At 36.9% G+C, this 27,000-nt stretch overlaps 1 protein-coding gene across 1 annotated transcript; it reads right to left on the minus strand.

Moving 5' to 3' along the window:
* Positions 1 to 11,831: 11,831 nt before the first annotated feature.
* Positions 11,832 to 21,321, minus strand: LOC139744533 (bifunctional peptidase and (3S)-lysyl hydroxylase Jmjd7-like). The gene is made up of 7 exons (XM_071654964.1): positions 21,171 to 21,321; positions 16,962 to 17,115; positions 16,091 to 16,344; positions 14,696 to 14,752; positions 13,603 to 13,698; positions 12,547 to 12,780; positions 11,832 to 11,929 (listed from the first exon to the last, which is right to left on the minus strand). The coding sequence occupies exons 1-7, from the start codon at positions 21,319 to 21,321 to the stop codon at positions 11,832 to 11,834; spliced, it is 1,044 nt and encodes a 347-aa protein (XP_071511065.1).
* Positions 21,322 to 27,000: the final 5,679 nt, after the last annotated feature.

A 27,000-nucleotide genomic window follows, 5' to 3' on the forward strand; every position in this document is an offset into this window, starting at 1 on the left:
AGCTTGATAGATATTGCATTACTAGTCACAGGGATGGGGAGTCCTTAATGTACATTGTATCAAGCAAACTCTGTGATGTATGTGATTTGTGGTCATAACCTGTATGTCTGACGTATAACAAATGTGCATGTTTCTTCTTTGTATCATGTATGTTGTTGTTGATGTTGTACTTCACTTAAGAGCTGCCCTTTAAGAATGAAGAACAGTTAAGCAGAGGAGTTCTCTATGAAGACACTTTGACAGGAAAATCCTCACCAAACTGATTTCTGTAGAATGCTTCCTAATGCGAAGATAAACTATACACGTATGGGATGAAGAATTCCAGGTACATATGTATATCACAGTTGGTGCAACAAACCTTGCTGTAAGAGTAATGTTGTGGACAAGATTTGTATGACAATTATAAACAAATCTAGATAGCATACTGTAGTCCAGCATTGTGTGATTATACCCCAGGTGTTTCTCTCACTTCTTCAATAGTGCCAAAAAAGCAAACAAACAAAATGCCTTGTGCATGTGAGAATGACAAAAATGCACACGATTCAAGGAAGGTGTGCCCAGGAAAACACTGTGAACACTGGCAAGGACCATACATGTAACACGGACCTCACATGCATTCACATCTTTCTCATACATTGTAGGTACACCTTCCTTAGATCACATGCATTCACATCTGCCAAGTCATATCACTAAAACAAACTAGAAAAGCTAGACTTAAACTCTGAGACACCCGGTATGTTTACATGCGTTACTTTAGTCATGAACATTCAAGATGAGCTGAATACTTACTAATGTATGCCTTCACTTCTTGATATACAATATTGCTGGGAAAAAAAAAAAATATGGCATTCCTGTTTATGTACTCAATATTGGATCAACTTCTTGGTATCCAAGCCTCTGTGTGTGTTCCAAAAAGAGGTTATCAATTCAACTCTCAGGGACAGCAACTTCAGAAATGTTTATAAACATATTTTAATAGGAAATACATACTTTCAGCAATTCATGATACACGTACTTATCACCGATACCCATGTACTTATCATCATTCTTGTTGGTAAATTTTTTCATGTACGTACATGGTGTACATGTACTTGTGCAAAAGTGTACAATGTATTTCATAATGGATGTTGTGTGTTTTCTATTTGTTTGAACATGCTGCAAACTCACAGAAAACTTGCCAAGAATCTGCCTTCTTTGCCAAGCTAGAATACTGTTCAGAGGAACCTTGTAATAACAAGCTGCTTGGAACCACCGATATTTCTGTGTTGTGCTTGGTATCTCTTTGTATCAGGGATAAAAGTGAAGGAATTTTAATATGAAAATTACTTTGTTAAACCAAATGTCGTGCTGTATCTGACTTTGTAATAACAAGGTACCACTGTAGTAATATCATACCATTTTGGGTTTTTGTTTTGTTTTCTGTTTTCCCATCAAACCAAGAAGACATCAGTAGATGTATTTCTGAGAAGGTTAATCATTGACAGAATTAAATGGGCATTAAAGAGTGTGTAAATTAACAGTATTAAATCTTTTACATGTCTTTTCTACATGTATTTTTGAGAAACAAGATTTATGGCATTTTTCCATTTTCCTGGTCGATTTTCAAGCATTCTGCTCTTTCTATCAAAGTACACTTATACTGGTAACTGTTCGTTTGTCCTTCTTAAAGCTGATGATTTCTTACAGATGTGAATTGTATGCCTTTAAGCCACCTTTTGTATCAAATGTGGTATCTCTGCCTGAAACGACTGGGTTTTTATATCCCACAGTGGAACATTTGGTGCAATCTTTGCAAACAACATTACTACAAAATTGTACTTCCATACAATATATTCTATGCAATTATGTCAGGGAAATGACTGCCATCTGTGATCTACAGGTTTCAGTTATCCAATTATGAAGGTGAATGTTAATGTGTTTTATTTTCCGTACTTTTCGTCAAGTCAGTACATGTAACAAGGCCTTCATTGAGTAGCCACACACATTTGTGTGTATATAATGTATTATCTTCTATATCAACAAAATTCTTCAGTGCTGGAAGGTTTAAGTACAGGGTATGCAATATCAGCTCAGGTAGGCCTATAATTTCTGGCGTGATGATTTGTAAGGTAACATTTATACAGACAGCAAAGAAATGGTGTCGCTGATATAGGTATAGCACACCTTAATGTTCAATAGTTTGCTACCCATGTGTACAATCTCTTACTTTCTCTCTCTCTCTCTCTCTCTCTCTCTCCAGCTGTTCTTAATTGTATGAATGTAATGTTGCAGAAGGTTGTTCTTTTGAGTTCCAAGATATCATGAGAAGAAATGTACTGTGTAGAGAGTGATTGCATAGAGATCACTGATCATGAACTGGAGGGATAGTACAGTGACCTCCTCAAAATCAACCTCTCGAGTTGATTGTCATTGCTCCTCATCATGGCTACAGAACGGTTTGATCTACGACTCAATGCAAAAACATAACGTCGCTGGGGTGACAACCTGGTATCTGCATTTTTGGTAAAAATGACTTTTTTTGGATTAATGGTCAAATAAGTGATGTCCTGCCCAAATCTCAACTGTCTTACTCCAAAAATGAAGCCACCACGTCATGTCAAAGGAAAGGCTTTCCCATTCGCTCTTGTGCTTTGGCCGCCATGTTTTTTGCCTCTCCTGAACATTTGACCTTTTGTAGATACGAGGTCTTGTTGCCCCAGCGATGATAAGGAGCTATTCACCACATTAATCCACTGAGGTCTCAAACATGGACATTTTGAAAACGGCGCTGCATGGTGATTTGGCTGAAGACAGAAATACAGTACTCTGATAACTGCTACTGAAATGTTAATACCGTACTGGGTCAATCCACGTCAAATCATCCAGTGCTTGTCACCCGACCCCCTCCGATTTTCTTTAAAATCGCACCAAATGTTCCCCAAAGTGTCTGACGGAAAATCCCAAAATATTTTGCCCCAAGGTCAATTGGTTGCTAAGATACAGCCTCACATAGCAACCAATGCGCATTCCAAAATATTAGTTAAAAGAAAATTATGCATTTTTGATTGATTGTGGTAGCATGGATATTTATGCAAAAGTGTTCATTATCTGGAAATTGAGAGAACTTTATAGTCTTTGCAAGAAAAAGTGACTGTGACGCGAAATTGACTTTTCGTTAACGTGCACGAGGTCACCGAAAATGGTGTTAAATGTTAATTTTGAAAATTTCAAAGCATATTTAGATGCTAATATCTTCCACATTTCATCACCTCAGGTTCTAAGATATTATGCTGTTAAAGGCTTTGACTTGCTCAGTAATTTTGAAAAAAATCAGCGGATTCGTGCTCACCGGTTTTTACGGAGAGCGCCCTCAAAGTTGACAAAAATGAAAAATGTGTCAAATTCAAGGTCACGGATCACCCTTCGTCCCACCTAGGAATGGCATCAATTTTTGTGTATTGATAGACATTTACCTATATTATCTTGGGTTACCAAAGAAATTTTGCTACCGAAATGTTAAATGGTAAATTTACCCAATTAAAAATGGTCGTAAACGGCCAAATTTCCATGTAATATCACATATTGAGTTTAGAGGACATTTCAAATGTCCATGCTTTCAAGATGAAAAGCCGTAGCCCTGTGATATTTGCTGTAGGGGTAGTCTGTAATACATATTTTAGTAATATATACCACAAAACACTTTCATTACATAATAATGACCTTGAAATTTAATCCAAAATTTGATAAAAACAATAAGTCGCTCTATTTTCCTCATTGCACTGCATGTAATATGTGTTTTGAATGACTTTTCACAGAGCAATATTTCAAGAACTATGAAAGCTGACAGCCTACCATATTAAGGTTCTAAACTATTTGTGCTCTTCTTTCAGATTTAGTGTCAATTTGATCATGAACGTTATACCCATGACCTTGAAGTGCTTCTAAAAATAGCTGTAAATTTGTTAACTACAAATTACACACACAACAGGTGTTTTATGGCATAACATACTAGTGATTCTTTCACAAACACAAAAGTTTTTATGGTGTGAATGTTATAAACTGGAATTAATCTATATGTGCTTGCAAGATATGTTACAATTAATTACTTTGTTCTGACAATGACCCTCAATTTCAATCACAAAAGGGTACAGTAATATTTTGTGATTTCGTGTGCATTTCCTATGGAAAACAGTGCTTTTTGGTAAAAGTCATAGAAAATTGACCATTTTTGCTATCTATCACTTTGATTGATTAATTCTATTCAAATTATGGTAGAAAAAGTGGACTGTGACAATTTCCAATAAAAAAAAATGCTGTAGAAAATAAAAAAACAAAGAAATACATAACAAATTTACCAAAAACAAGAAAATATATAGGAATGGAAATGATTTTTGAATTGTCATAGTTACAGAACAAATCCCTCCAAAAAAGAAGACTCTCAGTGCTTTTAATGTGCTTTTCACAGGCTAGAATAAGAATCTTGTGTTGGGCACAATGTCCATATATATTATGTACTTACAGTCTAAATACAGGTCTTTATGGGCAGGAATAGACATTTCTCCTGATTTTGAAGGTCATAAATTCAGGGTCATTGTCAGAACAAAGTAATTAATCGGACTTATCTTGCAAGAACCTATAGTTATTCCAGTATATAATATTTACACCATAAAAACTTTTGTGTTTGCGAAAGAATCACTAGTATGTTATGCCATAAAACACCTGTTGTGTGTGTAATTTGTAGTTAACAAATTTACAGCTATTTTTAGAAGCACTTCAAGGTCAAGGGTATAACATTCATGATCAAATTGACACTAAATCAGAAAGAAGAGCACAAATATTTTAGAACCATAATATGGCAGGCTGTCAGCTTTCATAATTCTTGAAATATTGCTCTGTGAAAAGTCATTCAAAACACATATTACATGCAGTGCAATGAGGAAAATAGAGCGACTTATTGTTTTTATCAAATTTTGGATTAAATTTCAAGGTCATTATTATGTAATGAAAGTGTTTTGTGGTATATATTACTAAAATATGTATTACAGACTACCCCTACAGCAAATATCACAGGGCTACGGCTTTTCATCTTGAAAGCATGGACATTTGAAATGTCCTCTAAACCCAATATGTGATATTACATGGAAATTTGGCCATTTACGACCATTTTCAGTGGGGTAAATTTACCATTTAACATTTCGGTAGCAAAATTTCTTTGGTAACCCAAGATAATATAGGTAAATGTCTATCAATACACAAAAATTGATGCCATTCCTAGGTGGGACGAAAGGTGATCCGTGACCTTGAATTTGACACATTTTTCATTTTTGTCAACTTTGAGGGCGCTCTCCGTAAAAACGGTGAGCACGAATCCGCTGATTTTTTTCAAAATTACTGAGCAAGTCAAAGCCTTCAACAGCATAATATCTTAGAACCTGAGGTGATGAAATATGGAAGATATTAGCCTCTAAATATGCATTGAAATTTTCAAAATTAACATTTAACACCATTTTCGGTGACCTCGTGCACGTTAACGAAAAATCAATTTCGCGTCACAGTCACTTTTTCTTGCAAAGACTATAAAGTTCTCTCAATTTCCAGATAATGAACACTTTTGCATGAATATCCATGCTACCACAATCGATCAAAAATGCATAATTTTCTTTTAACTAATATTTTGGAATGCGCATTGGTTGCTATGTGAGGCTGTATCTTAGCAACCAATTGACCTTGGGGCAAAATATTTTGGGATTTTCCGTCAGACACTTTGGGGAACATTTGGTGCGATTTTAAAGAAAATCAGAGGGGGTCGGGTGACAACTTTTCTGAAAATTGGATGATTTGACGTGGATTGACCCTACTGTACAACTTCCTATTCTCATGTGAATGTGTAATTATGTGTTGAAACTCAAAATAAGTGCTCTCCCGTAAAAAGAACATGGTTATAACACATTCTGGTTATTACAAATTAAATATTCAGGTGTCAAAATTATCAGCTATGTATCATACACTTCACTTGTTTAGTTATAAAGAAATTTTGATGAGGAAAGAAAAAATGCCGGTCTGAAGGACCTTGGTACGTACAACAGGAGTCAGCTCTACAGTGGTCTTCATATTAAAGGCATGTGACCTTGGTGTGTAAGATCTACACGTATTTGCACTTATTATCACCTTCCCTCTAGTGTCCTTTACAGCATCTTAACTGTGAAGCTGATCTGCTCAAACTTGTAGCTTTATCTGTAGCCCTTGTCCTACTGGCGGCATGGTGTTTGCCATAAAATAAGGTAAATGATTTAATGATTTAGCTATTTGCAAGCCTAGAGTCAGAAGAGCTGAAAGGTATATTACGTACAATGTATTCCACCAAAGATGGGAAATTAGGGATTGATGACACTAGCATCCTCTCATGGTAGCAGATAACAAGTTACATAATATCATATTGCAAGTTATTGATGCATGTTACAATGTATTTTTCTTCCAGATACCAGAATGAAACTCAACAACTCTCTAACAATATTAAGGGTTGTTAATTTCTGTTTCAAGTTTCTACCCTCTTTTCTTTTGTTGGTCAGACACATGTGGGGAAAAGTACCGGATATGAGCCAAATGAGTAACAGTACGTAGCTTTAATTTTAATTTGATGCTACCTGCATTTCTGTTGTGTGCTATTACATGTATAACATCTATGCAAGCCAGTGTGCTAAACATTATGCAAGCCAGTGTGCTAAACATTATGCAAGCCAGTGTGCTATGTCAGTCACAGAGCAAGTCTCCTGTGGCTAATTTTGTGCAAAGAAGCAAATTATATTTTTTGGTTCCTAATCTTTTGGTCTTACATGTAGTCTCTGCTTTTTTGTGACTTGTAATATATTCTTAAATGAATGAGAATAATTACCGTGGCTTTATATTTTGTATATTTCACAAAATTGTTTATTTCATGAATTTCCAAGTACCATGTCCATGTAGGTGCTATCTTTCGGTCGTAGAAATTCATTTCCAAAGCCTTGTCACAAACTAGCCTTCCATCCTTGCGTCTTTTACTCCAGTATTAGCCAATGATAACGTAAAACAGTGGAAACTCCGTATTATGAGATCTAGGGACCAAGACAATTTGTTCTTTATATCAGATATTTTTATACATTTCATATCAGTAGTCAATAAACAATATATTACAAAACAAAGAAAATACATTTATTATGTCTGGAGAAATTAGTTTGTTATAGTTTGTTTATAATATCAAGAATTTTGTTATACATGTATAAATGTACAAGGTGTTTCAAATAAATTTCCCACTTTTGATAATTGATAGTTCCGAAACTTTTCATCTGATAAAACTGTCATTGATACAAGTAAAAGCTGAATAGTGAACAATTTTGTTGGAGGTGATTTGAATGTGAAAGCATAAATCAGTTTCATTAAATTTAAGATTGATTATGAAGTAAGGTTTCAGATTTTTGGTCATATTTTAACCCTCTGTACAAAAATTGAACTTTGCGCAGGACCCAATGATGTGTATGTGAGTGTGTGCTGACAATGACCCTGAACAATGAACATGCCTGAACCACCTGTTGACTAGGCGTCAGTCTCTCGCTCCAAGGAACATGAATGCTTTATCAATAATTCATGTGGATTGCCCTGGACACTGCTAGTTTGAATTCATGCATGGTAACCCCAAGAAAAAGTAAGCACATGTTTTCATGTGCTTGCAAACACCACATTTCATTCCAGCTGGCAATCATTTTCAAATTTTGCTTCACATATCACTAAATTTGAGATATCAATAAGCATAAATGATCTAAAATTCTTCATTTTAATACAACTGTCTACTAATAGTCTGACAAATTGATAAAAAGAGATAATTTTTGGTAAAGAGTTCAGCAGCATTTTTCATTGGGGCAATTTAGTCAAGGCTCCACATACACAAGTGTATACGCTTAATTGATTTTCTTTGCTTCCTGTCACCATGTTTACGACAGAACAGAAGGTATTCATTGTAATTTCGTAATTTCAGAAGTAGGGAGAGCACTGCCGCGACTCAACGACAGTATCGGCAGGGCATTTGGCTTTACACAGATACTGTACTGCCAAAGGCTGAATAAAGACTAGTTATGATTGTGGAATTTCTCATGAATAAATAATGAAGCATTCAAACCCTGGCCATTGTTCAGGACCATTGTCAGGGTGTTAAACACTCCAATACACACCCATTGACCCCTGTGCAAAGTGAAAGTTTTGTACAGAGGTTGAAAATAGAGCAAAATCTGGAACCTAACTGTGAAATTAATCATGGATTTCATGAAACTGATTTATGCTTTCATATCTCAACCACCTCCGACAAAATTGTACACTACAGATATTCAGCTACCACTGATATAAATGACAGTGTTATCTGATTTATAGTTTTTGAATTATTAAGAATCAAAAGTGGGAAATGCTTTTTGAAACACCTAGTACAGTACATTGTATCAGATCTCTTTTTGAGTTTCCACTGTTAACAAAATTGAGCCAGACCTGAATTTACATCCTGCCACAAAAAAGCTGCAGCACTTGTATGTTAAAAGAGTTTTTGGTATGTGTATATTAGAATATTTATGCATGTCCTTGTACATTGTTTGTGTGTATGTGTGTTTGTGTGTAAGTGTACATACATTGTAATTGCGTACATACAAGTATTATACAAAGGGTTCAACACTAACTTTTTTCTCTGGTGTCTAGTATTTAGTACAATACATCATAGCATAGCAATGTAGTCTTCAATATCACACAACGTACACTTGTAATACCGGTACTTACCAAGTCAGACTCATTGGCCCTAATTCAAGAAGGTGTTATCATTGAAGCCATGGACAATTTGTATGGAGCGCCAAGTGTCTATGGCCTATTTCGTTATGAAATCAGTCATTTCGTCTACGAAATAATCATTTTGTAACAAAATGACCAATTTCATAATGAAATAAGCGATAGACACTTGGCGCTCCATACAAATTGTCCATGGTTTAAAACCATGGTTTCAATTATACCACCTTCGTGAATTCGGGCCATTCTATTTAACTAAGATGACAAAATGACATCACCTGTGAAATGTCATTTATTCCAAACAAAAGGGCTGACCTATTTATTTGAATTTAGATGGACTCGTGTGACTAATGACACTTACAATTGGCAATTACCATCCCTCCCTCTGCCCCATGGATTGCTGCCAGAGGTTTGGTCATTGTCACTATGCACACAAACATTTTCTCTCTCACATAAATTATAAGAAACAGAGGGCATGCAATAATACTTTCATTCATAGCCATGGAGAAATAAACTAAACTCCATTTACCAGTGTTACTCTTTTAATTTACATTGTATTTTTTAATCTGTAAATGTTCCAGATGGTAAACAGAGAACACCTTTAAATTTCTGGGGAATTAAGCAAATATTCTTGACTTTCCTTTGTTTTGCTATTGCACACCACAGAACGATTTTTCAATTGAAGGGGTCGGTGCAATATAGTGCTAACCCACACTTCTGTCAAAATTTGGTTACATGCATTTTCATAATCCTTATCCTTCACTCTAACCTCCGTGAAAATATCATATTTGAATTCAACCAATAAGATGGTAAAAAATGCATGCATTCATGTTTTATTAATGTACAATGTATGGACTTTCCAAACATTCAACAGCAATTATCTCAACATGACTATTGTGTGGGTTAGCACTATATTGCACCCACCCCTTCAATTGGTACATGTATTTGACATCTGCCTTACACACATGATGCATGCACCACAAGAATGTCACCAGATAGTCACACTCTAGCAACGTATGGTCACTTGTACAAAGTGTATCACGTTTACAGGGGTTACATACATCACAATACATGTACTATCACTAGTACATGTACAGTCAGTAGACAGGTTTACATATAGATCCAATTATGAGTTACATTTGTACACAGCATTACAGCTCCATGGAGAGCTGCCATAGAACAAATAAAATGACATTTTTCTACAAACTACTTGTAGCATCACGAGAATAATTAAGATAACTATGGTACACACAAGAAAACCCCATTATATACCAGAGTCAAAGGTTTGTTGGGTTTGTACAGGTAAAACCTATCATTCGGGGTCATCTTTTACTGTTGCATTTAGTAAGTGTCCCTAAAAATCATGCTTCCCATAGTGTACTGTCACAGACCAAAGCATTCCTGCTGTATCCATTTCCATAAAAATAAGTATTAATTATGCAAAATTTGATAATCATCTAACTGTTAATGTCGGGTACTGTTACCACAGAGCCAATTGAGAAAGAAAGGAGTCCTTGCAATTGGCTCATCACAAGCACATGAAATCTTTGGAAGAACAATTGTATTAAAGCACGAGTTGAGCTCTTGTTTGATCTTGTCATTGCACATTGCCACTTACCAATTCATCATCTACAAAGGTACATTATGTATTTCCTTTCATTACTATGGTAGCCATTTCAATATACAGCTGTATGTACACAATAATATAAAACCAGATATCATTTCTTCAAACATGGCCCCCTTAACTTCTTCCCTTAAAATCTAGGTTTGGGAAAACTCAGAGTTGTTTGTTAGATAAGGATCTGCACTGAGATGATTCAAATACTCTGAACTTGTGATCATGAAAATGTACACGTATGTCACAGTTTATGTCAATAAGATCTACAGTAGTCGTTTAAATACTGAAGAATTGAAGTTGATATAATTTACACAATTTTATGAACCTAACAAATTGTGATCAATCTAATTTTCAGAGTGAAAAGTGAATAATCTCTGCAGATTAAAAAGCATACTGAAGCACAATATGGAGAGCAAAACATTTTGAAGGCACAACTTTAATCCCACATTCGTTTGAACAAACTCGCATGCTACGTACAGCGAATTCTAGAAGAGAAAAAGATTGTTCAATTATTTAGCCATTTCCTATTTTGTTTATTTAAGGCACACAAAATCTACAAAAATGCATTAATTGCGCAGCTGTCATTTCCATTTGTACATTAAAACATCAAATGTGCACAAAGGGCATATCTTAACTGTTCTGAACATGAAAATTCACGTCACATGTGAAATTTTTGGTATGTGAAAAAGTCGAGAAGTGCCAGTAAACTTTTCTTGTTCAGAAATTATGGTAACCTGATCCAAATACAGATCATGTGAACGAAGCTTCACAGTACATAACAACTGATGGGAGATTGGCTGTATTAAAAGCAAACAGAACATCTGTCATAAAAATGCCACCATATCTAAATCCTTACAAATCTCCCTCCCCTAAAAATCAGTCTCCTACAGCCACTTCACTGGGCTTCACCTGGTGGCTCGTCTCCATCGCTGGTGTGACAAAACCCTGGCAAAATGGCTATGAGAGACCGGGGGATGTTTCATCAACGAGTTCGTCGCAGGTTTTCACAGACAAATTTGCTATCAGCCTATTAGACGCAAGGATTTCAGTAGCTTTTAACAGTTGTCAGTGTAAATCACTGACAAAAAGTTTCATGAAACGTTCCCCAGCCAAGCTGCAGTTGAAGAGATTAAAATGCATTATTTGGCACAGACAGCTGATGGATAAATCTCGCCATTCCATCCACAGTTGAAGTGTCCAACTTACTAATCACCCAGTACGAGCAAGTCAAGCCTTCTCCATGCTCAAAAAATGATCATCATTCATTCACAGATCTCCCAATATCTTTATGCCGACGGTTCTCTGCTTCTGCTCCCTCTGCTTGAGAAAAAAGTGGCAGTTCCTTTGATGGAGTCTAGCTTTGGCAGTAGCTGCGCTGCCAAGATGATTTCCTCTGCTATGTTGATGACCCATCCTCATCCAGTCCATTTTCAACTCGCCGTCATCTCTTCATCCACTTGGCACAACAACCAGTCAGCTTCTCAAGCATGGTGAAGTAGTTATACTTGATATCATAGGCCATGTCATACCAATAGTTGACTGAAAAGTGAGAAAACAGATTTGGGTCACAAAAAACAACAACAATTAAAGGGCATGTCTAGAAAATACCTACATCATTCTGTGACTTTGTGTCATATAGAGTCAACAAAAAGTGCACCACACACTCCCCCCCCCCCTTTTTTTTTGTGGTGGTGGTGGTGGTAGTTGTGTTTACATTTTGAAAGAAGGAACTTTCAGGAGAGAAAAAATCTCCAGCTAAATTGCTAAATCCTAACTAAATGAGGTACAAGAAAGAAATTACCTACCAAACTTCAAGAATGCTGCTTTTGAGAAACTGGTAATTTAAGTGCACTCTTCATTGCTCCATGAGTGACAGTGACAGTGACAGTGACAACACAGATGGAGGAGGAGGGGGTTGAATGAAGTAAATTATTTATTTCACATTTGAAATAAATTAATTTTAGATTAAAGATTAAAGAACTCTCATCTTCAGATCTTTGGATACATTCAATGGAAAGCACACATGACTAGTAGGATGGTCATGTGACAGGGTTCAAGCAATCAACTCTATCCCACAATGCATTTTGTAATGTAGCCCACAGCCAGAAGCAGCAGACATGGTATTTGCTTAGAGCTTAAACTCCACCATATAATACCTGCAATGGTTTTGTCTTCCTGACTGACGTGATGAAACCAGAGTGACGGCAAGTACAGCATCTCGCCCCGCCGCACCGTGCACCTGATCTGCTCAACGCGACCATACTCTGGCCACTGGACAAGGTCAGGGTTCAGGGGGTCTACTGGTATCCATGGAACCCTCGCACCATCTGGGTCAGGTATTGTCCGAAACTGACCGTCCACTTCCTTGTATGTTGCCACTGGATAGGTCTCTGCATTAGAAACATATGGGAGGATGAGTGGGAAACTGGTCCTATACATATGTACATGAGGACTTGTGACACAGTTTATACAGCTCATGTGCAGATGTCAGAAGACAATAGACATGCCACATCAAGGGTGTCATGCTTCACAAGTGGTACATTACTGCACACTTAAAGTGTCTAGGAGGATGATACAGTACTGCTGTAACACCATATAAATGTAAATAAATCAAGTTTTTATTTATTAATTCAACAAAGAACTTGGAAGTCTCTTCCTAGTACAATCTTGGCACTTTCTACTTGAAGGCATTAAGAATAACAACTGACAACTCCATGGGCCTGTTGCGTAAAAGTTTCACCTCAGAATTATTACATCCCACACCAGGAACTGAAGCAGTAAAAAATGTATTTGAATACTACAGGGGTTTTTTTTTCTCTCTATTCGTAAGCATAGATAGACAAACCAAACAAATTTTCTCTTCAAATTTTTTAAATTCTTCTGTCGAGATGTTTTTCATTGCAACTGATTGACAAAGTGCCCTACATTGACGTAAATAAGCACTGAATTGATCAGTGTAGTGGAGATGATGCCTGTCCAGACATCAGGAGGTTGTAGGTTTAAATCCTACTCGAGTATTTACGCCCTTGATTTTTTCATCTTGGCTACTTCTAAAACATTGATCAATTCAGTGCTTATTTACGTCGATGTAGGGCAATTTGTCAATCAGTTGCAATGAAAACATGAAATAAATGAAATTCTACAATCAAGCTGGAAGCAGCATTGTGTATCATACCCATAGAAAGCACATCATCGGTATAACGGCTCCTCACCATAAGGAATAAATGGTCTATCTGTTGGCGGATGAAGGATGAATGTCTTGGAGCCCTGGAGAACACAGTAGAGATTTTCATAGTGGTCCTTGTGCACTGTGGTGTGGATACAAAAAAAAAACAAAAAAAACAGAGAACAACTGTTATACAGGGCCTGACATTAGTGGTGGCCCAATGGCGGCCCAGGGCCACCAAATTTGGAAAACAGTTACATTTTTGTGGCCCGATAAGGCATCTAAGATGCAAAATAGAATGATACATTATTCTGCTTGTATTCCGGCCACTACATTCCTTTTTTTCAGGCACCAAAAGTTAAAGATTAAAAGGTTTCAGCACAGAGAAAAGTTTTAGTGTCAACCCCTGTAATAGAGTAAATCAATCTTCATATTCATTCAGGGAAAACATCAAAGATGGTACACTTGTACAAATATTTGGAAGAAATTACAAAATAAAGAGTGAAGAAAAAATTTTAGAAAAATTGTCATGCAAATACAGCAATAACACAAACACTAGCAATGCAGCAATCTTCACAGAGCACGTAAGGTCATATATATGTAAAAGGTTGAGCACGCAATCTGCTAGTTGATCTTGCTTCTAATGAAGGTTAAAAAAAAATGAGCTCCTAACCTCATAGAAAATGATAATGAACATGCAGAAAAGTTCAAGTTTTTATGGAAAAGCTTGTATGGATTCCCCCCCCCCAAAAAAAAAAAAATAAAATAAAAAAATAAAAAAATAAAAAAATAAAAAAATAAAAAATAAATAAATAAAAATAAAATAAAAATAAAAATAAAAATAAAGAAATAATAATAATAAATAAATAAATAAATAAATATTTTTTAAGAATCTATAGAATTTCTTTTAGGTTTTCCTCCACCAACAGCAACAAAAAAATCCACCAAAGTCAGCACAATCAAATTTCATGATAAATGCAAAAGGCACAATTTCTAAATCAGAACCACACACTCAACAAAAACGTAGTGTACAATAGATATTATTATGCTCATCATAAACAGCAGGAGCATGGGGGAAAAAATGAGAAATGGTGAGAAATGACAAAAATGGCAATCATAAAAATAATGATTAGACTTACTTGATGTTACTGCATCATGTCCACCCATCCAGAAGTTGACTGCATCTGGTTTCTGTCCTGAAAAAAAGTGCATGGTATTATGGATAATGATTCAATACGAGGATATGATATCACAATTTTTGTCAAATACTCTGCTAGAATTGTACACTGATGCTTGACTTCAATGAATTTCTAAAAGGTTTATTTCCTGAAAGCCAGCATTAGTCATGTATATTGTAGTCCACACTATTCTATTTATATACAAGATTGATTGTTTAACCCTAGGGATTTTAACTGGGGGGTGGGGTCAAATTGATCCCCCCTCGACATTTCGCGCCACAATTCCGCAACGCGCAAAGATTTTGCCGCGTCGTTTCATGACTTTTTTCATTGAAGTCTCACGCATATTGTGAGACCAAATTTGCCACATCTGGGTACACCGTGCTGAAGTTACGCAATGTTTTGCATATGCATGTCAACCCGACAACAGCTCAAATTCATGATTTCGTGTGCAAATCCAATGCAAATTGTGTATTTTGTTTAATTGATATCAATTAGATCATTTCAACTTTTTGAACATTGAAATGAATCAATTCTAATGTACATAGCTTGAAAAAGTGCCTGCAACAAATTTTGGCAAAAAAACAATGGAAAACAAAAGGCTGAAAAAACAGCAAAATACATAAGAAATTAACAAAACAACAAAGAAAACAAACTGATTTTGATTGCGCTATTCTATTACAAGAAAATTGTTTCATGTTTCTTGAGGAACTCTGACACCAAAATTTAGCAATTCTTCATTCTTTTTGATGGAGTTATAGGTATATGAAATATGATTTCATGCATAATCTTTTATAATTAATTTATTAAAAAATATAAAATCAACATTTGTCTATTGTATGACTATGTAATCTTGTAGTTGACATCTGGCTCTATGTGCAGGTAAAATTTTGCGATCGCGCGATCGGCGGCTGAGATCTGAAGGGGTTGTCAAATTGACCCCCATTCCCAGTAAAAACTTGGTCTCAAATAGCCCAGTTAAAATAGGGTTAAAAGTAAAATATTTGTGACATTCCTGACATTCCAAGCAAATTGCAATTATTTTAACCATCAGGTGAAAGCTGAAGGCAAAATTAATGATACTGGTAACTTTTAAAAAAAAAGAATGGTGGGGCTTATGAGTAGAGAGTTGAGCCCCACGGGCTATTAAATGAATAGAAGTTCTTCATTACGAGACAAAGGTAACAATTTTGGCGGTCATGAAAAGGTTCACATGGCTGTCAGAATAATAGCCTCTCCTCTTTCTGACCAAGCTGTCATGGCAATTGGACTCTCAAGGGATATATTCTCATAGGACGTATAACAAAGAGGGCATTCGGTAGTACATCCTCCTCAAAGGAGGGGTATTCCACTCACCAAAGGCTTCCGTGGCCCACGGGACATCTTCCTTGACATCCTCCACCAATTCCTTCAAGTCCACTGTCAGGTTGGAATTCTGCTTCTGGACGTAAAAGACACCTGAAACGTCAGACTTGCCCTCCATCACATCCAGGAAAGCAGGAAATGTCATGTCTCGCTCCTCTGGTAGAACAAAGAATCCGTCGTGGACAGCATCGCCGTAACCATCTGGAGTGACAGCAACAGTCACAGCTTTGTCTTTTAATTTCTGCCTGGGAGTAAGATGCAAATAGGATGAAATTACTTGCACAGCTATTGCAATGTACGACTTTAATCTTCAGAGATTTCTTTAAAAATGAGTGTACCATGCATTATTTCCATTTAACAACTGTTCCTTATCTCTCCACTTAGAGTACTGGGAAACAAACACTCAGGATGCATCTTTTAGTCTTAGGATTCACCGAAAAAAAAAAACATTTCCTTTTTATTCAGAGGACAAGAATGAATACATGTTAAAGCTGATATTTTGTCACCCTACATACATGCAGAAGGAGTGAAGATACATTCTTATATATGTACTATAACAGAGTCCTATTGAATTACACACAGTCATTACAAAACCTTTCCAACATCATACTGCATATTTACAAATAAAAAAATAAAAAATTTGACAAGACCTTTTTATAATATTAAAGAATCTGTAGGTCCTACCCCTTTCAGGTGCACATTTCTTGATTCGTCAGACGTATTTGACAGAGAGGAAAAGACTTAAATTTTAAACTATTTTTATGGAGAGTCCTGAAATAAAAAAAAAGTTACAGTGTTATGTGTTGTTCCATTTGGGTTTATGACTGTTCACCTGCTTTACGCCGAGCGTTTAGCAACAAACCTCAAATATGGGATGGTCCATCTGTGGTATGCAGGGAAATCTGTGAATGCATTCTCAATGATGACTGGCTGATTTGGGCAGACGTAGTCTCTGTAAAATGCAAGGGGTGATGGTGGATGTGGCAGTCTTGGTACCTCTGGGGACAGGTATAATTCTGTTTGCAGGAAAGACAACAGCACACAAACATTGAAACCATCATGCCTTGAAAAGAGGCAATATGAAGTGACACCACTACCTATCATTATCTGGGGCCATGATATGGAATATCACAGTTTATGTACCTCAAAGAACAGATATCACTGTGTTTATACCTGGACAGAAATATCATCAGATATGAATGATGAAGTGAGAGGACACTTACATTGTATGCTGGATGCCCCCTTTCAACAAGGAACAAGAAAGAAGATTCAACTTGTTGATATTTTTTGTTCTCTGATTCAGGACAAAACTCTTTTCTTGACCAGGAAATGCTTCAACGGCACTTTTCATCATTGTTGAAAAGATTGAAAAAACGAGACATGAAAACTCGTCACATTGAGGACGAGTTAGGTGATACGCTTGTGGTCATCAGATGACGGTCATCTGTGATGGACAAGAAAAGAATGTGATATAGGCACCTTGAAGTTATATTGAGCGTGCATGCGAAACCGTTTCTGTAACCACTCGGCCACGGGTCATCCACGGAAATGGTAAGACAAAAAAAAACAACAACAACAATGTATAGATGTAACAGGGGGAAAGTCAATGCCCACTCAACTAACGTGGCCGTGTGAACATCTATTGCATTGCTAGACGGAAAAGCGGCCTTATAACGACTGAGGTCGCTATGCCATTTCTGGCAACTTGGGAAAAATACGTCCCGCAGACATCAAACCTATAATCGGCTGGTTTTGATACCTTGCCTTTAATCACAATTTTCAGTGTAATGACGTCATCAGATTACAAAACAATGACATCGTCTTGAAAGACAATTGTTCAAAGTACAACACCTCAGTCGTCGTCATTACATACTATGATCGGTTTGACAAAGTCAACCTGGAAAATTTTGCTGCAGTCGAAGCAATGTGGTCTCCAACACACAAAAAAGAGGGATATGGCGTGTGTGTGTGTCTGTGTGTGTGTATAGGTGCGTTTATATACGAACGTGATTTCTACATGGACGAATATGTAATACAAAATTGAAGAAAAAAAAGTAAAATAGCTAAGTATTTTGTTTCGTGATCTTGTGGGGTTCGAACCCGCAACCTCAAGTCTCTGAGACGTCGCCTTTATCCACTCGGCCATACGTCTCGACGAGAAAATATGGGGAAAGTAAACTTATGTATGTGAAAGATACATGAGGAATCGTTTTGTCCACATTCCATTTTCATTTTCAGTTTTAAACTGCAAAATTGTCAATCTGATGAGAAGATTTCAAAGAATAAAATGCATGATTACTGCAGCTTATTGTCTCAGCTACAACATACTAAAGTTTCAGAGGAAATGGAGCAAAATCAGCTGAGATAAAGGTGCTTAAACGTTGTCAAGTCAATGCATGGTTTTTAAAAAAATCACCTCCCATAGACATAACACGTAAACTTGTCCGATTTTGTGTCTTTACTTTTAATCACAATTTAAAGTATGATGACGTCATCAAATTTTAAAACCATGACATGGACTTGAAAGGCAAATGTTCAAAGCAAAACATATCTGAATTTGGGGTAATATTAAGCTTAAACAATAGAGATACGAGCAAATGAATGTCAGAAACAGTACCTCAAAAAAATTAATTCCACTTTTTTGATTTCAGATGATGATATGATGACGTCATGAGTTTTCCTGGCAATATCGGTACTTGAAACGTTATTTCCAATTCATATGCTTTTGTAATATGCAAGAGAAATATAGGGTCAATGGACGATTTAAAGAGCTATGGCGAAATAAACAAAGACATGTTTTTTCACTATATTTGCAGAAAGACGCGCGCGCGGAATTTCAACTTTGACGCCAGTGCATTCCTTTGTTATAGGTCAAAATCGATCGGAAATCAATGAATATTGTTACTCAAAGTATCAGAAATCCAAATCGGTCAAAAAAATTGCATTTTCATGTTAGTTACGCCCTCTGCGCGCGAAATTGCGCGGACGGACGCGCACGCGAGAAAATGTTTGAAACGCTTAAAATTGTCTGAAACTTCGAGATTTCCCATTGGGAAGTCGTTTTGAGCCTTTTAAAATTTTGACGCGCGCAAACGCGCGCGTAATGATGACCTGGGTAACTAGCGTTAAAATGTGAGATAGAGCGTGACCTGAACTTTATGTCCACCGAAAATGATACAGAAATGATATCTAGTTATGAAGTTATGATCGATCATGTGACAAGGTCCGAAAATCACAAAATGGCGCCTAGATGACGTCATAGATATGTTACTGTCATGAAAACCTTATTGTGGCTAGATATTGTTATGAGACATGTTGACTGAAAATGTCATGTTATTCCGTGATGTCATTGTTGAGATATTGACGACACAAAATGTGGCAGAAAGAAAGAAGAATAAAAAAAAAGAGAAATTTTGACAATCACAATAGGTGATACGCTGATAGCGTATCACCTAAAAACATATCATCAACCTTCGCCAATTAATTGGCTATTCTGATATCTCAGATGATTTTATGATTTCACAGCATTTAGTACATGTATCTGTATGTAACTTGATTGTGCCATGTATAGATTAGTGGAATTTATTGTGGTTCTCTAGCAAATTATACTCTAAAAACCCAAGACATATTACACTGAACAATGATAACAATATAGAGGTCCTCCTCACATACAACTGTATTCTAGTAATGTAGCAATGTAACTCCATTGCAATACCACTTGCTCAACAACTTCACCTACGTGTAGAATGCCATGCTTTCTTCTTTTGTTCTGCTTATTTGAGCTCCAAATTATGCATTCTTATGCGAAGCTACTAAGTCCTCATCCTCGTTCACTGTGACTTGTAATAAATTTCGAAACCATTCTTATTCCCCATCCCAATCACTATAAATTCTGAAACTCTGTACCCAGTATAACCAATTTATAGATGTTCAAAATGCTCACGTCTGAAAACCATCAAGTCTCCTTTCATGCAGCAACCAACTGGCAGGTTATTCTCTTTGGTTAATGCAGTCAACACTCTGTCTGCTATTGTCATGTAACCAGGCAAATAGAAAACCAAAACTGCCTGGACGTGCTTGACTTTCTTTCGCTGTTCAACTTTCCTCTGCCTGGTTGTAAAGTGGTCTATAACTTCCTGGTTGAATACACTTTTTTTTTCTGTTCATATCACTATAAGAAAAACCCCTGTACACTACAATTACATTGATCTTTACATGACATAATCGTAAATAATCAGCATCATTAAATCAAGTGCAAACAAAACTAGCTTGCGGTGATGTTCACTACCCTCAATCTAAACATGCGTTTTACTGTTCTACTGTGCATGTAACTGGCCATGATCTGGGTCATATAAAAAAAGATAAATCTATGCATTATTAACAGGTTCTATTAGACTCGGTAGTTATAAAAAGAAAAGTGCACATGATAAGCATGGAATGTCAGGGTTGATGTGTGGTTCTCAAAATGTTTTGATGGTGGCACTGTGTATCATGCTTGTACCCCTTACACTTTGTATATTGTGGGTTATAAATTTGCATTGTAACCATGAAAGACACCTCAAGTGACATCGGCTTTCCACTAAACTGCTGATGGTGAACCTCTGCTGACTGCAAAGAAATTTGGGGTCAGTAATACATGCTACAATTTCAGATTTGTACATAGAAAGGATGGCAAACTTAAATCTATGATTGACTGATTTTTTTTTTCCGTAAAGTGTGAAAATACCAACAGATATGCAGAGACTCCAACTCTCCCGTTTTTGACGGGAGATCTCCCGCCAAAAGCCCATTTTTGCAAAATCTCCCGTTCTCCCGCTTGAGATTTGATTTCTCCCGCCCTGGCTCTGTGTCTCCCGGTGGAAAGGATATCTTACTTATTGCTATCGTATGTTGAGAAAATAAGCCTTAGATAGCACCAGAGAACATCTAGAACCCTAGGAACTTTGCGCTTTGCACACATCAACTTGGAGTCTCCCGTTTGCTAGGGGTTTCGGCGGGAGAATCTCCAGATTAGAAGGTGATTGGGTTGGAGTCTTTTAATTTGTATTAATAGTCATTATCCGTGACAAACCTCTTGCTTCCTGTACCAAGGTGGTAAAACATTCCTCCAGAGAATCCTTGAGGGCTTCAGCGTTGGCGTCAGCTGCATCATTGTGGCAAGAGCTTGCTTTTCCTTCCTGTGGCAAGACATCATTTTTCTCTGCTTTTATTACTCCTTCCATTCCCAAGCTACACATGGCATGGCTCCCCCTAGGAGACAATGTTGAAAAGGAATTGGACAAAATTTCATCAAACTTATTGATCACACCTAGTGTCGAAGAGGCCCCTGGTAATTTCTATACAATTGCAAAAATTCAGACCTTCTTTTAAATCTTACAATGGCAAATTCAACAGAGAATATTGTCCATTGCAAGTGTACAATGGAAGTGTGCCTGTAAGTGTAGGTCTATATCTAATAGCAGATATAAGAGAATCTGTTATCAATGCACCTTAAAAAGTACACTAAGATTTGCCAGAATTGTTAGGACAGGGAAGATAAACAAGTACATCATACATACCGGTACATTTCTACAAACAGTCAAACCTGCCTTAGCGGCCACCTGTCTATAGCAGCCACTGAAAAATCCCCCCAAGAGAAAAGCCATGTTAAAGACCCTGTGTATAGCGACCACCTGTCTAACACTGCCATCGGCCACAAATTTTGTTTCCCGCGGTAGATTTTAACCTGTCGGCCAAAAATCCAATGGAGCCGTAGCCGAGCCGATAATTCAGCGTGTTTTTCTGCTTTGTAGCCGTGCGGGCAACGTTCAGTGATTGCCACCGCTGCATTCATCCCTCATTTTAATAGTCAAAATAATGCACTAGTGTAAAGTTTTCTTAACGACAAAACACATACTACTGTGCAAAATTTCATATGTATACACTGGCATGGTTAAATGTATGAAACACACAGTATATGCGCATGTACACACATACATGTTTGTACATGTAAGGATACAACGATGATTGTACATGTGCATGTAAGCAAAGTGCACAAAGTTGGATTACCTGTCTATAACGGCCACTTTTTCCGTTTCCCTTGGGTGGCCGCTATAGACAGGTTTGACTGTATATGCAGGGGCGGATCCAGGAATTCCGGGTGTAAAAGGGGAGGCACTTTTACAAAATTAAAGGGGGGCACCCCCCCCCCCCATTTTTTTTTTTTTCTGGATCCCCCACTGACATGTGGGCCATTCTCAGATTAAGCGTTCAATTCCATGTGAGTAAAACCGAAAAATCAACCACAAAGTAATACATTCAAAGATGTGTTTTTGGTAACTTCAAAACCGGTCAAATACGAAACAAAAAGTGGAACATTCTAAATGATGGCCATTCATTGAGTAAAAATGAATTGAAATAGAGCATCATATATGATTTTTGATCGCCAATCATTTTAGTTACCGCAAATTTATGTGTTGTAATGGACTCCTAACTTTGAATTAAATTCATTGTTTTGATCCAATTTCTGTTCAGGAAAAGACATCTGTCCCCCCTAAAGATATTGGGTTTTTTCAAGAGGTAAAGATGTTGTCATCCCTTGCTAATTGGTCGAAATTATTTCTGTGTGGTAGGTTGAAATATGTTTTTTGCTGAAATGAAATATAACCTTAAGATTCACTTTGTATTTTTAACAAACTTCGCTTACAAATAAAGTTTCGAATGCCACAAATCATGCAAAGGGAACGATCCGATCTGGAATTGGCACAGGAAACAAATATGAATTGCTTTCCCAGGGAAATAACTATTGAAAAACATCGAATTGCCTTTGGTAACGTATCTGGTAAAATATGACTAATAATTTTAGTTGTGTATGAAGTAACAAATATCACCTGTTTAATTATTTACCTTATGAATTGATGTAAAAAGGAATGATGTAAGCCCAAATTAACCATTTTAAACATTGTACGTATATCTAAACTATGAAATGTAGTGGAAAAGAGCCCTAAATGTGAGAGCCGAGTTCTTCATTCACAGAATATTCTCATCTTACATCTGAATGTATTCATCCATCTGACTATAAATATTCATTAAGTTTTGATGGATAATGCAAATAAGGTGTAAAAAAATATATTTTTGCAGGCACTTAGAAGGAAGTAGGTACAGTCTCTATGAACTCGATATACTAAAAAGTTGTTTGATCTACAGTGTATGGTAACGTATTTGGCTTACCCCTTTTAATGAAAATGAATAAATAATTGTTCAACTTATCAATGAATCTTGAGTAGTTCTTCATATGTTGAAAAACACTAGAATAAATATGCAACAGAACACTGAAACTTTTCTCGGAAGCTTTTCATAAACTATTTTTTACTCTTTCAAAGTTAGGTAACGTATCTGGCGTACCGTAAATGAATCTGTCGGTGAAGTTACAGAGCAATTTCTACTCAATATTCTTCATTTTAACATAACTTTGATCTTTTATGGAAGCGTCATTCTATGCAGAATTGTTTTATGAACACTTTGTTTTACATAACATTATTTGTCACCGTGGGTGCCCAGAATAATACGTAACGTATCTGCTAAATCTGAAAAGCAAAAAACTGATACGCTGAATCATAGCTTCGTCTCGTAAAATAAACGTTAAAAGTTGTTGCATAGAATATGAAAGCGGCTGGGTTTTATAGAATAGAACTTTTGAGTTTGTGAGCACACAACGATTTGTTTGTCAAAACATTTACAATTTTTTTTCAGCATTTTGATTATGTGGTAACGTATCTGTCGGAAAACTTGGCATTAAGTTGTGAGACACTGACGCAGAAAGAAAAATCATGTGGAAGTGTTGCTCTTTTTCACCTCCCTGTCCTTTTGGTGTAAGAATATAATCCTGAGGTCCAACAAAACGAAGCATGTATTGTGTAGGGATGAATTTTGACCAGATTTGATCCCCTGGAAGCACAAGACCAATGAGCAAAATTCGGTCACGTATCTGGGGTAACGTACAGTATCTGTGTTAACGTATATGGTCGATCATGTTATTATGAGAGCGATATCTACCGAATATTTCTCACTTGTACTGAACTTTAATGTTGAATCGATTCGTCATTCCGAGGAGTATTTATTTGTCTGACATTGCAATACAGTATCTGTCGCAGTGGGTGGCGTGAAATGTATGTAACGTATCTGTCTAAATAAAAATGTAGAAAACCGATATTTCAAACATTGTACCGTATTCTCAATAAAAAGCTGTCGCACAAAAAATCTAAGTACTTGCAATGTATGAGGTATATCCTCAGGGTTTCATATACACAGGGTCATTGCATAGTCTTGTTATTTTCGCAATTCTGTAACACTAAAGAAGTGGTTGGTAACGTATCTGGCGGTGAAATTGGTCGACAGGTTTCAAAAGGCTATAAAAAAGAAGTCAATAAAAATTTTGGAACTTTTCGAGTATTGTGATTAGCACTTGCTTGCTCATCGTCCATGCAAATGATATTTGGAAAGTGTGTTTGTGGACGGAGAGGAGCAAGAAAACATAATTCTAAAATAGCCGGCAACACTGCGTTTTGGGGGTCTTAACGAAGTTTAACAGCAAAATTTTATACAAAAAGGCAGACAAACGCATTTGATTGTGTTTATTTTTAACAAATAATGTCCTCGTGATATATTACAAACATTTAGATAGTATCTAATAGGTTTCAGGGAACCGCAAACTGTCATGGAATGTCGGCGACACCAAAATTCCGTATTTGCACACTTTTATTGAGAATGGGCCATGTATGCTATTTTCTTTTTCTGTAGTTTTTTTTTTGTTTTTTCTCATTGTGGAGTCTGTGAACTTCTATAGGCCTAACTAATTGCTTACAGGCCTATCCTGGTACTCATCAAGTTATAATAATGTATAACTTTTGTGTTTATGTACATCTTTGTGATTGATCCAACCAATCTGAAAGGAATAGAAGGTCTAGATGTATTTGAATTGAACTCAAGTGTAATTTGTGAGCCAAAAACCACTTGACCAGGGTCCTGTTTCACAAAACTTGTTATCATCAGTGACAACTGCCACATTTGTGTGACAACTCTGCTCTTAGCCAATCAGATGCAAGGATTTCTGTAGCTTATTACAACTGTGACAACTTGGTCACTATAATAACAAGTTTTATGAAACGGGGTTCACCCAGGTCAGAGTAAAGCACGATTATTGGCCATGAATGCGTCATTTCTGATCCTCTTTCCAGCCCCCCCCCCCCCCACACACACACCATACCACCACACCTCACTCAACTCGTGATCAGGTTCAGAAATGCGCAAACGAAGACTGGCTACATGTTTTTGGCCAAATCGTGATATCGGTCCCCCCTCGTTCTGCGTACGTGTCTCCACTATGTGCAAAGTCTATGGGGGTTGAAAGAAGTCCCTGGCTATGATGAAATGAATGGCAGTGAATGGAGTGGTGGATTATTTCACGATAATGGCATGTTATTAATATCATGTACGTATCTTATCATAGATCTACAGGGTGTATTTAGCTCAACCAAGTTGCATTCCATGCACCAACTACAATCAGCAGATACCAACGGTTATTAAAACTTACTTAGCTTCACTGCTGCTACGTACCTACAGATCTGCACGTATACTAGTATAACCACAACAGTGACCCCAACAATGGGGTTACAACAAATCCATGTAACAGCTGTACAGTGTCAGTAGGATCTCGACTTTTGTTACGGGGCACTCTAAGTATACCAGAGCAGATGGGGTGTTTCACGAAGTCTAACTTAATTTAAGATCGACTAAAAAAATTATGGTATGCCACTGGTTTCCATGTTCAATTTCATTAGCCTTATCACCACCCACTTCAGATTATCATCAATGTTGAATACAGAATAATTCCAAGTGTTTGTTTGTAATCTTGTAAGTTCTTGTATGAATGTACATGAAAAAAACTCTCCAAAATCTTCATTTTCATTAGAAAGCTGAGCAACATTGGAGACACATATAGCATACCATAATATTTAGTCAATCTTAAATTCTTTGTGAAACACCCTCCAGACACACTGTGATGGAGAGGAGCAAGGCGATGAGCTGCGTAAATGGACCCACTAACGGGATAGTGGCGGAGCTGCATGCCGGAACTCTGCCGGGGCTACGAAGAAGGTACGCTCCTGTGCGAGTGCAGCTACTGCTGAAAATAAAACTACCTTGCAGAACAGAAAGACGTGGTAAATGTAATGTAAATACCCATGAAATAGTTCTCACATCCAATTTCTACAATCAAGATTGGTTTGACAACTTACAGAGAGGTACTTCTGCTGGCTGTGGTTGTATTATTATCTCAATGCCTGTCAGTGCTCACCATGCGCCATGCATTTATTTTTACACCATAAGCTGCATGCGTGATGCTGCTGCGCTGCTGCTAGCTAGCTGCACATAAACTGTATAATACAGTATCCAGCAGGCAGTCGGCACCTTACCTGTGTAGGGCTCACACGGGTAAATAATTCCCCATAGATACGTGTGTTAAAATTCAAATTTCAAAAAAATCTGTAAAATGGCTGGGAGAAATGAGGTGTTTCATCTTCACTAACCTGAATATGTGAGATATTACCCGTTCATCCATCAGATTTCCAGGGTGGGTTGTTCTGCTCTTATTCTGTCCAGGGGAACGTACGCACAAGTCAATGGAGAATCCAATGCCAAAGATGCAAACGATCTGAACACCAAAGTACCAAACCAGCCTAGTCCCATCAAACAACATCAAGGTGAACTGGTTAATGTGATAACTAGGTCTGTGGATGAACTTGCAGAGAGAGAGAAACGAAAAAACAACATCGTAATCTATGGGGTCCCATAATCCGATAGTAACCTGCGTAATGAGAGCTAGGCAACAAGATGACATTGCATCTGTAAGAGACATTCTCAAC

This window comes from Diadema antillarum, unplaced genomic scaffold (genome assembly GCF_040938485.1).
Source record: "Diadema antillarum isolate AM-2024a unplaced genomic scaffold, OU_Dant_1.0 seq00001186_RagTag, whole genome shotgun sequence".
Classification (NCBI taxonomy): domain Eukaryota; kingdom Metazoa; phylum Echinodermata; class Echinoidea; order Diadematoida; family Diadematidae; genus Diadema; species Diadema antillarum.

Bases quoted from the DNA above. Each gene is read 5' to 3' on its own strand.
- LOC139744533 (XM_071654964.1), bottom strand. From the start codon at position 21,321: ATGGAAGGAGTAATAAAAGCAGAGAAAAATGATGTCTTGCCACAGGAA. The intron at 12,781-13,602 runs GTGAGGAGCCGT...TTTCTAATGCAG, and splicing joins TAGACCATTTATTCCTTATG to AGACCTATCCAGTGGCAACA. The intron at 11,930-12,546 runs GTATTATATGGT...CTCACTTTTCAG, and splicing joins GGAAGACAAAACCATTGCAG to TCAACTATTGGTATGACATG.